Source organism: Stegastes partitus, unplaced genomic scaffold (assembly GCF_000690725.1).
Source record: "Stegastes partitus isolate 25-593 unplaced genomic scaffold, Stegastes_partitus-1.0.2 Scaffold188, whole genome shotgun sequence".
Taxonomy (NCBI): domain Eukaryota; kingdom Metazoa; phylum Chordata; class Actinopteri; family Pomacentridae; genus Stegastes; species Stegastes partitus.
The window spans coordinates 346985-361445 of record NW_007577919.1 but is presented as its reverse complement, the minus strand read 5'-3'; the positions used below and the strand labels follow the sequence as shown (position 1 = coordinate 361445).

The 14461-nt window shown below is 40.4% G+C and overlaps 1 protein-coding gene and 6 non-coding genes across 7 annotated transcripts in view; 2 read left to right on the top strand and 5 right to left on the bottom strand.

Annotated features, from left to right (window-relative positions):
- Positions 1-4366, bottom strand: part of slc12a3 (solute carrier family 12 member 3) — a 28778-nt gene extending 24412 nt beyond the window's left edge. The window contains exons 1-7 of the mRNA XM_008280232.1: positions 4253-4366; positions 4103-4178; positions 3920-4015; positions 3068-3207; positions 2230-2340; positions 546-657; positions 239-445 (exon numbers count right to left, since the gene is read on the bottom strand). Coding sequence (XP_008278454.1) covers positions 239-445; positions 546-657; positions 2230-2340; positions 3068-3207; positions 3920-4015; positions 4103-4178; positions 4253-4366 — 856 coding nt within the window. The remainder of the gene's footprint in view (positions 1-238; positions 446-545; positions 658-2229; positions 2341-3067; positions 3208-3919; positions 4016-4102; positions 4179-4252) is intronic.
- A 3675-nt stretch (positions 4367-8041) lies between these two features.
- On the top strand, positions 8042-8113 carry trnap-ugg (transfer RNA proline (anticodon UGG)). The gene has a single exon. It is a non-coding gene; the product is annotated as a tRNA-Pro (tRNA).
- Positions 8114-8411: 298 nt separating this feature from the next.
- Positions 8412-8483, top strand: trnap-ugg (transfer RNA proline (anticodon UGG)). The gene has a single exon. It is a non-coding gene; the product is annotated as a tRNA-Pro (tRNA).
- A 490-nt stretch (positions 8484-8973) lies between these two features.
- Positions 8974-9045, bottom strand: trnap-agg (transfer RNA proline (anticodon AGG)). Its single transcript has one exon. It is a non-coding gene; the product is annotated as a tRNA-Pro (tRNA).
- Positions 9046-9306: 261 nt separating this feature from the next.
- On the bottom strand, positions 9307-9378 carry trnap-agg (transfer RNA proline (anticodon AGG)). The gene has a single exon. It is a non-coding gene; the product is annotated as a tRNA-Pro (tRNA).
- A 309-nt stretch (positions 9379-9687) lies between these two features.
- On the bottom strand, positions 9688-9759 carry trnap-agg (transfer RNA proline (anticodon AGG)). The gene has a single exon. It is a non-coding gene; the product is annotated as a tRNA-Pro (tRNA).
- A 302-nt stretch (positions 9760-10061) lies between these two features.
- trnap-agg (transfer RNA proline (anticodon AGG)) lies at positions 10062-10133 on the bottom strand. The gene has a single exon. It is a non-coding gene; the product is annotated as a tRNA-Pro (tRNA).
- Positions 10134-14461: the final 4328 nt, after the last annotated feature.

Here is a 14461-nt window from a genome sequence, read left to right as displayed (position 1 = left end):
GAGTAATTTGGGACAATGTTCTTGTTATGCTGAACATCCAGGGTACCAGTGCTTTTCAGTATGTTCAGTTACACCTTTAACTACTTAAACAGCAGTGAGTCAAAACCTGGATCAGTTCTGCATCCATCCAGGTGTCACAATCTAAAGACTGAATCTGTTTCCTGTTCATTTCCTCTGTAACCAGCTGGTAGCATCAGTATTATGGGATGTCTCATGTTGTGAACAGTCAGGCTGCAGCCGTTTAACGTCTTAGACTCATTGAAGCCATCGCTGGTACCCTGGATGTGTTTCTGTAGCGTCAGGATGTTTTTGACCTTCAGGTCTCCGGAGATGTTGGCTCCTGCCAGGATGCCGGTGGCCGAGGGGAAGAAGATGGAAAACATCCCGAAGAAGCTGCCCTCGGGTCCTCGCCAGCCGGGGACGAAGTTGGCAGCGAAGATGTCGGCTGTTGGAGGTGAAGCAGACGCATCGGTGAGAACTGAAGACTGACTCCCAGTAATTAGACGCCACCGAAGCGGTGCCAGGAAGGACGACGAGTCTGTCACCTCTGTAGCTGAAGAAGCCTTTGGCCTGCTTGTCGGCTGACGCAGGGATGATGGTTCCAACTATGTAATTAGCAAATGACACCATGATGACGAGGAAGAACAGAATCTGGGCCTGAGGAGGGAAAATACGCTTTAAACACAAAGATGGAGGCGGATTCTCACCGTTAGAGCGACTCCTGGATCCTGAAACAGCAGGAAACAAACACAGGAGCTGCACAAGGTTAGTCACCAACACCTTGAATAGTCTAACGCCTGGTTTGTTTACAAGGATAAAAAGTCAGAATTCTGTGATTTTAGCTTCTTCAGTGTGAATATTTTCTGTTTTTTTTCCTCTACGACGGTAAACTGAAGACGTTTAAAGAAACTCTGATCCACTTTTTTCACTGTTTTAGAGACAAAATGGCAAAAACATCATTAAAAATAATCATTAGCTGCAGCCCGGATGCTTCAAACAAACATAATAAACTATTTTATAACTAACTATTTTTCTAATTTAGTAAATCAAGTGGAAAATAAATGTAAAGACAATTTTAGTACATCTTTACAAACTTTATTAACATTTAGTATTTATTTTCTATGAATATTAATATTAAAACAATAATTTTGGGCCATTTTATTACTTTTAGAGACTTTTTTGTTCACACTTTAGGAACACTGTTAATATTTTCCTCACTTCATTTTGTTTTCTTTCATATTTTTGGGATATTTTTCTGATATTTAATTTTAAATATTTAGTGTTTTTAGGGCATTTTCATACATTTGTGGAGCATTTCTGGAACACTTTATTAATATTATAAATGAATAATGACATTTTGAGACCCCTAAATAATGTTTTTGGACATTTTTTGTGTTTTTTAGATTTTTTTTTTTTTAAATCACGTGTAATTGGAACTTTTTGGATGTTTAATATTGAGGGAACGTTTACATTTTTTCAGATATTTTACGATGATGATTGTTTAATGTTTATGGAAGATTTTATTAGTTTTTCAGACATTTAAATTTTATAATGTTTTTCAGTGTTTTTTTTCTGCATATTTTTCTTGCTATTTTAACTGCAACATGTGGCGATAATTTAATTTACTGCCTGTTTGTGGTTTTTCTTTGCTTCCAGTCTTCATGCTGACAGAAGCTAACGGGCTGATCGCTCTGACTCTGAACACGAATGAAACGATCTCTGTTTGTTGTTGTTGTGTTTGTTGTTCTGTTTGTTGTTGTTCTGTTTATTGTTCTGTTTGTTGTTCTGTTTGCTGTTGTGTTTGTTGTTGTGTTTGTTGTTGTGTTTGTTGTTGTTGTTGTGTTTGTTGTTCTGTTGTTCTGTTCTGGTTGTTGTTGTTCTGTTTGTTGTTGTTGTGTTTGTTGTTCTGGTTGTTGTTGTGTTTGTTGTTGTTGTTGTGTTTGTTGTTGTGTTTGTTGTTCTGGTTGTTGTTGTGTTTGTTGTTGTTGTTCTGTTTGTTGTTGTGTTTGTTGTTCAGTTGTTCTGTTCTGGTTGTTGTTGTTCTGTTTGTTGTTGTTCTGTTTGTTGTTCTGGTTGTTTTTGTTCTGTTTGTTGTTGTTCTGTTTCTTGTTTTTCTGTTTGTTGACGTTCTGTTTGCTGTTGTTGTGTTTGTTGTTGTTCTGTTGCATGACGTTCTGTTTGCTGTTGTGTTTGCTGTTGTTGTGTTTGTTGTTGTTGTGTTGACTGGACCTTTGACTCCCAGGCCATCCCTGCCATGGAGATGCCCAGCAGACAGGTGACGGTGACGATGCCGATGATTCGGATGTCGTTGATTCTGTCCACCATGACGGCTCCGTGCTCCTGAGGAGGAAGTTCAGCCGTTCACAGAGAATAAGACCAGAGAGCTGAGTCGGCAGGTACGCTGAGTCTGAAGTCGGGTATTTAAAGTAGAACTCAAACGTGTACTTCATTATAAATTGATCAAATTGCACTAAAGTCGTCTAAAATGACACAACATTGTTTTCCCAAGTTGCTCAAAATTCCTCATATTTGTCTAAAAGACTTGAAATGTGTCCCATGTGTCTGTGACACCTGGCTGGACGTACAACTGATCTGGTTTGTAGTTTTTAACAGAACTCAAATGTGTTTTTCATCCATCAAAAATTTAAAAAACTGACATGAAAGTTGTCCAGAATTACAGAACATAGTCCCAAATGATTCAGATTGTTTAAAATGAGGTGAAAATTGTCCAAAATTACTCCAAAAATAGTTCAAAGTGACGTGAAAGCTGTTCAAAAGTTACACAAAAATGATCCAAAGTTACTCAAATTCATCCAAATGTTCAGTGTTCAGACTGCGACACCTGGATGGATGTAGAGCTGATCTGGTGTCAGGTTCTAGCAGAACCCAGATGTGTTCTTCCTCCTAAATGTCATGTGTCTATCTGCTGTACTGATGAAGTTCTGAGGCTCAGAAATGATGGAAAAAGTCCATTAAGGTGATAAATCTGGACCCTCCTCTGTGGACTTCAAGGTTCTGGAACTCTGGAACATTCACAGTCTGAAGGTAGAACTTTCTTGTCACTCACACTCATGAGGTCTGAAACCGTCTCAGCGAAGCCCACGGTGTGCATCGCCACGGCGACGGCGTTGGCGAAGGCAAAGATCAGACCGATGGAGCCGCCGAGCTCCGGACCGAGACTCCGACTGATCAGGAAGTAGGTCCCACCTGAAGGCAGGAACAGGAGTCACTGACCCAAAAACTGAGTTCTGGAAAATACTTGGGCTGAATTTTAAATAATTTCATACGTTCACAAACCTGGAACTTTTATATTTTCACCCTCAAAAAAACTTTCTGGGGCTCAACACCAGCCTCGACTGGGAAACGTGCACTTTCTTCTGTTTTCAGTGACCAATACTTGTTCATTATTAACATTTTGGACAATTTAGAGTAATTTTAGACCATTTAAAGTCCGTTTTGGAGAATTTTTTTTTGACAATTTTAACTTCTTTTTGGATTAATTTTTGATGTGTTTGAATCACTTTTGGAGAATTTTGAGACATTTTACTGGAAACTTCACCACATCAGGTTCTACTGATGACTGTTTAAGATCCAATAATTAAAACTGTGTCCTCTGTTGGATCCATTCAATCATCCTGATCTGATGGAAACTATCCTGTCTGAGTTTTCACCACATTTCATGGCTGTTGGAGTTTTATTTCTGGAGATACTGAACCTTTAAAATGTTTTTTTTTGAGGGTAGTGATAGTAAAATTCCAGTCTGACAACACGTAGAATTTTCTAAATGGAGCCAAAATATTTTACAGAACTTAGTTTGGGACCTACATAACAAGTTAATAAAGTCTGAACAGAATCTGAGACGTTGTGATTCGATCAGGACTTCAAAATAAAAGCATGTAGTTTTAGCGAGCAAACAAACCTGATTTGACTTTGCCGTTGGTGGCGATGGCTGACGTGGACAAACTGGTGATCCCAGTGATGCAGGAGGACAGCAGGACGATGACCCAGGTCAGACCTGAAGGGCAGAACACCACAGAGCTGTCTGACGGAGATTCTAAATCGTCTACAGCGGATTAAAACGAAGGCTGACTGTTGGACGTACCGATTCCGGCCTGCGCTGTGATCCACGGCAGCCTCAGGTACAGAATCACCCCCCAGATGTTCAGCATGCAGCGGATCTGCAAACAGCTCAGTCAGACATCTGTCGTAAACGTACTACGATCTACAGATGTTCCCCAGAGGTGTAACCCACCATGACGCCCTGCACCCAGCCGAACCGAGTGGGCTCAGGCTGAGGCTCCTTCAGCTCCTCGTCCTCCGATGATCCTCCTCCGTCCGTCGGTCCAGCTGTGGTCTCCTCGTACATGGGGGGTCTGGAGTCGTCCTGGTCGAGATACCGAAGATGAGTTTTACTTAAACAGCTCAAAGTGTACCGAAAAAGATTAACCACCTGTACAGGAAGCTGCTCCGACGACTAAAAGCCCTGATTTCCAGTGATTTCAAAAGAAGAGCTGCGACGATTAATCTGTTGGTTTAGAAAATCAGTTCATCAATTTGAGTAGTTTTCTAATAAAAACTGATTAAATTCTTTAATTTCAGCTGTAAATACAAAATACAGTGAAAAAAAAGATAAAAATCTCTCAGCAAAGGAACAAAAAGGAAGACAAACATTCAAAAACTATGGAAGTGGTGAAAATAGCAGCACATATCTGTAAATTAATTCTGTGTTTAGTGGATTTAAATGCAGTAAAAATGAGTGTCCGTAATTTTACGGTTAAATGTTGTAAAAAAAAAAAACAAATTACATGTGCAATTTATAATTTATAAAAATGCAGATTATTGATTTACAGTTTTTTTCAGTCACTATGTAAATTAATATTTTTTAAATTTGATTTTTTTTACTAAATATCTGTAATAACAGTTGAAAAATAATTTGAAGTCCTTCAATATGCACCATTTTTGATTCTAGTAATTGCAAATATCTGTAAAAACTTGTCATACAAAAGCCAGCTAAGTAATTGTAAGTAATAAATTTGTTTGATGACAGAAGAAAAAACTTTAAAAATGTAAATTACAGGAAAAAAAACGCACATTTTTAAAATTCTTTTATTGTTAATTTCATATTTTAATGTTGTGAAAATGAGCATTTTACTGGAATTTGGTTTTCATGCATAACTTTAAAGGCCAAAGTGATTTTTTTTGTCTACATTGATCCAGAAATCTGTAATTCAGCAACACTTACATCCATTAAACTCTATTTCTGTTGATATTCTGAAGGTTTTTACTGAGAACTTTATTCGTTTAACATTCACAACCTGATTTTTAGAACAGTTTATTCATAAAATGTGTGATTTAGGAGAGATTACAACAGATATCCAAAGTATTTATTAGTTTATTTTTTAGAAATCCATCCAAATGAGTCCATATTTTGATCGATAATACCTCATCAACACAAAATGTCTGAAAATATCTAACACAAGAAATGATTGTAATGTTAATTTAAGCAACAAACTAAGAATTTTATTGTGATATCTGTTGGTTGAAACTGTATTTAAATGTACTTTTCCCCCTTAAAATGGAAATTTCTGCCTCAAATGCACCTTTTTTTGGATGTTTAATTATTAAACCAACATTTCAGTGATTCCTCTTTTGGATTTTTCTAACTTTAACGACATCAAAAGTGCGATTTTTGGAGCTTCCTCACCTCTGGGTTGGCGTGCAGCTGGTACAACGACGGTCTGAATCGCCGCCGTCGACCCCAGACCTCGGTGTTGGCGTAGAAGTCATAGTGCGGTGGCGCGTCCAGAGTCTCGTAGCCGCTTAAAACACCGGATCCGTCGCTGTAACGCTGGTAGAAAGCAGATTCATCGAACCCTCCAGGTGTCGGCTTCCTGTACGCAGACAGGTGAGAGCCGTCGCCGCCGTCCACCGGCAACTCCATCAGAGCAGAGTTATTCTAAATCAATAAACCAATTACTTCTGATTTAGCCTGCACCTGTCAGGGCGATGGAGCCATGCTGGGTTCCAGGTGAATGAATGAGGCCTCGCTGCAGAGCTGCTTTTATATTTGACCTTGTAGGAAAAGCCTGAAGGAACAAGTCAAACAAGACTCATTACACCGACTATTAAACCCGACACGGACGATTTAGCGTCGCAGGGTCGACTGAGAAATCGCTGCCATGCCAGGAAATACACCGATCCATTCAGCGAGGAGTCATGTGTGAAATGTTCTTCCACTGATTCAACATTTTTCTCTGTGAAAGCTGAAATATTGCAGAATTACCAGCCTTTGTGTTGTATTTTCAGACCTTCTGTTCGTAATAAAGCGTGTCTGGTGTTGCACGAAGGTGTGTTTAGTTTCTGCTTTTGTTTTCTCAGTTATTAATGTCCTGCAGGTGTTTCTGGTTAAGATGTAAACAGCGTCATTACACACAGACTTACCTGTAAGGTGACCTCCACTGAGTCCGTAGGAAGCAACGCAGCGTGAAGGAGGTTTAGATGATGTTTAACCTTCAGTGTGTTGGTGATGACTTTCTAAGTATTGCTGCTGTAATGCAAAAACAAACTTAGTTTCTTGTTGGAAAGAGATAATATGTACATTTTAATGTGCTTTAAAAAAATATATAAATTAAACCACAGCAAAGGATATTTGTAAGAATAGAAATAAAAGCACAGTTTAGTTCTAATGGGAGGAAAAGCACCTTAAAAAAACAAGAAAACTTCTACAAATAAATGAAATTCAGTTCAGTTTCATTTTTGTAGTGACAAATCACAACATAAGTCTTTGCAGGAAGGAAGGAAGGAAACCCAACTAATGTACCAACTCTGTTTGAAACTTGGAGACAAAAGGGGAAAAAAACAAAAACAAACTCTAAGTAGTAAGAAGCCTTCAGCAGAAACAGGCTCATGGAGGACAGACATCTGCTTCGCGTGGTCGGGCCGAAGGGACATGGGAGGGAAAAGGATTAAAGTTGGAGTCAGAAAACTTCTGCCGATTTTTAGGAAAAGTGTGCAACGCTTTCATTCAGGTTTGAAGCCAACATGTTAAATTGCTTTCTGCTAGAGTAATGCATTTCTAAAAGGTATAAAATCATTCCACCGTTTGCATTTAAATGGTCTGTACAGTCACAGAAATTGCTGTAGTTTGTTCCAGAGCAGCCACAAGATCACAACCGATCGACAGTTTTGATGTAAACAACAGTTACAACAGAAAAATGTCTCTACACTGAACAATTTCTGATGGTGGAGGTAAAAAGATGGTTCTTGCAGTTGGCTCATTGGTCTAGGGGTATGGTTCTTGCTTTGGGAGCAAGAGGTCCCTGGTTCAAATCACAGATGATCCCTGAGGGTCAGGATGAAGGATCTTTTGAACAAGTTACAGCATCCTTGTGACTGATCAAAGAAGCTTTCTTACACCTGCACTTCGTTCCACTGACCCAAAGCCTTCGTTGGAACTGACCTTGACTATTATGTGGCTGGTTGGTACAGGGGATATGAGTCTCACTTTGAGTGCCAGTGGTCTTGGGTTCAAACCTCATTTGTAGATTGAAGACTTTAAAGAAACTACATTACTTCTTTTACAGACTTGAAAGCAACTTGTCATTTTTCTTCAGAAGTTGTCAGTCTAACCCCGACCAGTCAAGGAAGATGTCTGTCTTCCTTAAACCTGGTTCTACCTGACATGTCTACTTGTTAAGTTCTTTTCCTGTCATCCAAGAGTCTCAAAAGAAATCATTTTATGTATAGATATATAAATCTATAGATTCATGAAATATGTTTCCAAACGGAACCACTTCAGGCCTTGAAGGTGATTTTTTTTTTGTCTCACATGGTTCATTGGTCTGTGGGGATGGTTTTTTCCTTAAAAGTTGCAACAGGTTTCTGACTGGGTCAATCTTAGTCTAAAAATGACACTGACTGCTATCATTTATATCTCCCTTTTCCCTCACCCCGACCACTCCAGGCACATGAAGATAAAACATGTCGCTAAACTGAACCATTTCTTGCTGCTGTGAAATGGTGCAGGTATAACTGCTTGTATGGCTCGTTGGTCTAGGGGTATGATTCTCGCTTTGGGTGCGAGAGGTCCCGGGTTCAAATCCCGGACGAGCCCTTGATATCAAGGTGTGGACACTTTTCAACCTACATGAGACTGGTGAGCTGATAGAAAGGTGGTTCAAACACAAGCAAAATGATTTTACCTTGTTTAGACCTGAACTCCTTCCACGTATCTGAAAGCAACTGTTTGCTAATTCCCACAAGATGTTAACAAGTTTGTTGTTTTCAGCAGTTTTTTGGGATCTTTCCTCTAATTTTAATAAATAGACACTTTGATGAAAACTGACGAAAGATATATGTCGCTGACCTGAACCATTTCCAGCTGTGGAGGTGAAAATGAATCCTTTGCATGTGGCTCGTTGGTCTAGGGGTATGATTCTCGCTTTGGGTGCGAGAGGTCCCGGGTTCAAATCCCGGACGAGCCCTGAAGGTCAGGATGATGAAACTGTTGAATAAATTACAACATCCTTGAAGACAATTCAAATGCGATCAGTGAAGCTTTCTTAGACCTGCACTACTTTCCACTGACCCAGAACCCTATTTGGAAAGGACACCAACTGCTATCACTTTTACCTCCCTTTACCCTCGCCCACCCCAACCAGTCGAGGCAGATGTAGATGAACTATATTGCTAAGCTGAAGCATTTCTCACTGTGGAGGTGAAATCTATGTTACATGGCTTGTTTCTGTGGAAGTAGTGCTGTTGTTTCTTTGAAATCTCCAATCTACAAATGGGGTTTTTAACCCAAGACCACTTGCATCCAAAGTCAGACTCATACCCCGAACCAACCAGCTACATAATACTTGGTATCATTTCCGACTAAGGATTTGGGTCAGTGGAAAGTAGTGCAGGTTTAAGAAAGCTTCTCTGATCAGTCACAAGGATGCTGTAACTTGTTTAAAAGCTGCTTCATCAGGGCTCGTCCGGAATTTGAACCCGGGACCTCTCGCACCCTAAGCGAGAATCATACCCCTAGACCAACGAGCCAACTGCAAGAACCTCCTTTTTACCTCCACTGTCGGAAATGGTTCAGCATAGTGACATATTTCATCTACATCTGCTTGGACTGGTCGGGGTAAGGGAAGAGGGAGGTATAAATAATAGCAGTTGGTGTAACCCCTGTACCAACGAGCCACACTCCGACTAAGGCTTAGTACCAGTGGAAAGTTGCGTGGGTTTAAGAAAGCTTCTGTGTTCAGTTACAAGGATGCTGTAACTTGTTCAAAACTTTTATCATCCTGACCCTCAGGGCTCGTCCGGGATTTGAACCCGGGACCTCTCGCACCCTAAGCGAGAATCATACCCCTAGACCAACGAGCCACTTACTAAAAGCATCTTTTCACCTCCACCGGCGGAAATGGTTCAGTTTAGCAACACGTCTTTTGTCAGTTTTCATCAAAACTGTCTATTTAATAAACTTAGAGGAAAGATCCCCAAAAAAATAGCTGAAAACAACAAACTAAAGTTCAGCTCCTGTTAACATCTTGTGGGAATTAGCAACAAGTCGCTTTCAGATTTGTGGAAGGAGTGCAGTTCTAAACAAGTTAAAATCATTTTGCTTATTGTCCTTAAAACATCTCAGCTCACCAGTCTCATGTACGTTTAAAAGTGCACACATCTAAGTGTTACGGGCTCGTCCGGGATTTGAACCCGGGACCTCTCGCACCCTAAGCGAGAATCATACCCCTAGACCAACGAGCCAATTGCAAGAACCATCTTTTCACCTCCACTGTCAGAAACAGTTCCACATAGTGACATATTTCTTTTTTTGACATTGTTTATGTCTAAACTGTCCATTTGCTAAAGATTCAAAAAAACAGCTGAAAGCAACAAACAGACGTTCAGCTCCTGTTACCATGTTGTGGGAATTAGCAACCAGTCGCTCTCGATACGTTTAAGGAGTGCAGGTCTACATGAGGCTAAGTCGTTTTACTTACTGTCCTTGAACCATCTTCCTATCAACTCACCAGTCATGTTTAAAAGTGCACACATCCTGATATTACGGGCTCGTCCGGGATTTGAACCCGGGACCTCTCGCACCCTAAGCGAGAATCATACCCCTAGACCAACGAGCCAACTGCAAGTTGCTTATTTTCACCTCCACTGCCAAAAATGGTTGATTTTAAAGACATGTCATCCATCTATCTCACGGTGCTTCACATAGACAGGTAGAGATGTTACAATATTAGATTATAACACAACAAATACAATAATCCCCTTTAGACGGGTTTCTGACTGGACCGTTCTTTGTCTAACATGAGACCGACTGTTATCCTTTTCCCTCCATTGCCCCTCAGGCCAACCAGTCGAGGCAGAGCCTGGTTCTGCCACAGGGATCTTTCTGGAAACGTTTTTCCTTCTGTCATGAAGGCTCAAAGGCAATCACTGGATTAGGTTGTTATTCTTGTTATTAAAAACTGGAGCAAACCACCAGACAGGATATTTACATTGCAGCATACTATAGAAACTTGAAAGTGTTGAAGAATCGACCAATCAGAGGTCCTTGGTCGGACTTACTCTCTGAAAACTCATCTAATTAAATGAAATTCTGTTATTTTTTGTTCTGTTAGATCCAAGTTTGAAAGCAAATGTATTGTAATGTTAATATATTGTGATTTGTTTTGCTGAAGTGTCTGATGTCTCCACAGAACTCCGGATCCCGTCAACCTGGAACACCATCTCCTGCTGGGGTGAGTCCGACAACTTTAACGTTACGCTACAGACAAACATCATCGGGGCTGTTTCACTTCTTGTGGAGATCAAACTGACTTTTATGTGTGAAATCAGAGGAGTGTGTTTATTTGCTGTTTTGACCAGAAAGCGGGTCGTCGATTCTACCGAATTTCCACTGAAACGTTTGGAATCGTTCCACCGTTAAATGATTAAACTGAGCTGTTTTCTCTGCAGCCGTTGAGCCCTTCAGCCTGAATAATTGAACTTGTTGCTTTGAACAGAAAAAAATCCCCCACAAACATCTTTTTTTTTCTTTTTTTTTTTGATGTTTGCTTTAAACCTCGGCGCTCTTTCATGTTTTTTGTTTTTTTTGTAGATCTCAGATAACTGCCGTGTTCTTTCATGTTCAGCTAAACTCTAACTGGGCCTCACGCGCCCTTCAATCAGCACGAGCGACTTAATTGTCCGAGACTTTAGTTTAATCATTTACAGAAAGATCAACATGCAGCGCTGAGCGTTTGTGGCTTTCAGGTACAGGTGAGCACAAACTCACACGGTCATTCAAACACATACAAGGTCTACATGATGTTCAGAGAGACGCCAAGGTCACTGCTGATTCCTTTAGTTGCTGCTTTTCATAGACTGTCTCATTAGCAAATTAAACATAAACACTGCCTTTGTCACAGTAGTTTTCTAATTTCACAGCCAGAAGCTACATTCACCAGAGTTAAAATATTCCTGTATTATTGTGTCTGCAGATGATTCTGGTATCAAATGTAGTAAATACGATCCGTCGTCTAGAACTTGTTCTAACCAACCGCCATCACACATGCTGACATGAGCCTGGAAAGTTTACCCAGAATGCAGTTTTTGAAGTTTTCTCTGGTGAATGATCAGAAACCAGAAACACATCCAGGGTACCAACGATTGTTTCTATGACTCTATGTCATAGACATTAAACTACTGCAGTCTGACTGGTACCACGATGAGACATCCCATAATACTGATGCTCACAATTGGTTGTTTGAACAGTTTTTAGCACTGACATATCTTAAAAATAGTCCAAGTGGCACAAATCGTTTGACTCTAAAATGATCCCAAATTTGTTCAGAATGACGCAACAGTTATCCAAGATCAGTCAAAAATAGCAAACTGACACCAAAAATTGTCCAAAATGACAAAATCCAACCTAAAATGATGCAGAAGTGTTTTTTTTTTAAAAAGATGCTGGATTTAGACACCTGGAAACAAACTATTACTGCCATTTGGGTAATTTTATCAGAAATGTTGGACTTTATCATTTTGTGAGAATTTTTTGTGATTTTAAATCATTTGAGCGCATTTTATTTTGTAATACAACATCACAAGTTTTCAGCCTTTAGCTTAAATATACTGATTCCAGTAAAACCACAGCAGCTAACTTGTACTGTGGTACCAAAAAAAAAAAAAAAACTGATTGAAGTCACTCTGCTCAGACACCAGTTTACTTTGAGCAGGTTTGGAATAACAGGACCAACTGAGTTCAAAAAAGATGAGCAGCTGAACTGTTGTAGCAAAACACGACCCGAACAAACAGGAAGTGGCAGCGACTCAGCGACACGCTGTCGAGTCTTTGAAGCGACTCTCGGGAGACGAATCCAACAGCAGCGGCTCCTCTGATCACGCAGGCGTTTGAACATCGTTTGTGGGATTCTGCCAGAGTTTCGTCGCTCTGCGGTCCCAGATGTTACCGTTTATTTAATTCAACACAAATACACGTGTTCCTGCTTTGTACAAGGAGGCTGATCAAGATCAGCGGAGAGGATTTTACTGCTGCATGACAAAGCTTCGGAAACCGTAAGACGCCTCGAAGAGACATTTAGAAAATACTCTTTGAAAATGAATGCGTTTTTCCTATGAGAGACCGTATAGACCCTTTAAACACCCCGTTGGTCGTCTGAGAGCAGCCTTTCAAAAGAATCAAACCACAGAACTGAGTTCAGACACTTTATTGGAGACGAGTCAACAGCAGATTATCCTCCGTGCACTGCTTCAGTTCAAACTGCAGCCTGTAAGAAAAGATCATGTCTGTTAGGAACCATGAGATTACCCGATTCTTTAACAACAGTAATTTTAGTATATTTAATGAAGCCAGGCAAAGTTTTACCGATGGTGGTGGTTGGTCAGAACAAGCTATAGACTATGAAAGGTCTCATTTTACCTACATTTGACACCAGCAACATCTTCTAGACATGGAAAAATAACTAATCAGTCATGGTGCAGTCAACTGTGATACGTCTCATAATACAGTCTTTAGATTGTGACACCTGGATGGATGTAAAACTGATCTGGTTGCAGTTTTTAAACAGAACTCAGATGTGTTCCTCCTCCTAAAATGTCATGTGTCTATCTGCTGTACTGATGAAGTTCTGAGGCTCAGAAATGATGGAAAACTTAAAAAGTGATACATCTGGACCGTCTTCTATGGACTTCAAGGACCTGGAACTCAAATATGAATGAAGGTAAAACTCTACTTCATTAAGTATACTAAAATTACTGTACATCTGATGAGGTCAGGTGGAAACTTTGTGCAGATTAAGGTGATTTTATATGAAATAAGTCAGTTTACCGACTCACCTGCACTGGGTTCCTCTGTAGTTTCAACCTGAAGGTATCCAAGATCCTCAAAAAGTCTTTCTTCAGCTTTCACGCACATCCTGAACAATGGATTTGTCTTGAACAAACACCCAGTTAATGTTTCAGAGAACATCTTCCTTGCAACTGGAGTTTGGCAGACTGGATTTCCAAGTGTGTATAGATGCACGATGTAAAAGGGCTATTAATTAGAATAATACTCCCTTTTGAAAAGGCTGAAGTGGTCATTAATAAGTCATCTGGTAATGCTCAGGTATGAATATTGGGATAAACCAGTAATCTGATGGTGAGAACAGCTGGTTTGGTTGCTGGATTAAAGTCCGGTTAGATTTTTACAGAGTATGGGCTTGGTATATACAAAGGAGCAGGATGAACTGGATGTTGCATTGGATATTTAATACCATACTTGAGGGCATATGCATAAAAGTCATCATCTGCAGGCTCTTGGGTTTGTCCAGAATAGTAGTGACTGTCAGCGTGATGAAAAACATTTGGCATGGGACTGAAGCTCAATTCAGGCAGCTGCTGGTGAACGACGTAAGCAGTCGGTTCAACGTACGGAGGGTAATTGGCATGCTCTTGAACATAATGGTGAATATGCTTTTTTTCTGTGCCACCATGATCTGAACAGACGCCGCCATCAATGCAGTGGATCTGATTGTACGTCGGGGTGTGAGGTGGAGGTTTTTTACTTGGGTGGGTTGAGCTTGGCAGCTTGGCGACTTGAACCTGTGAGTGACCCTGTGAGTGAACCTTCGTAGAAGGTGGATTTTTATCGTGCGTTTCTCCTGGGTGCTTTCCTGTCTGTTTACCAGAGTAACCACCACCAAACTTTGCCGTCAGAGCTGCCAATTTCTGGTCTTCTCCGTCCGTTATGGCCTCCACGTCAATATAAAGCTTGCCATATTTGGTTTTATCGTCCATGTCGTGATCCAGTTTGGGATGGGTTTCATACTCAGTTGACACATCCTGGTAGTTCAGCGTTGGTGAAACAGCTTGTTGACTGTGATAATTAACTGCATCATAGTTAGCAACTTCCCTGTGGTGGAAACCAGATGGGACGTCGTATTGGGATGCAGCAATCTGAGGTGTCTCC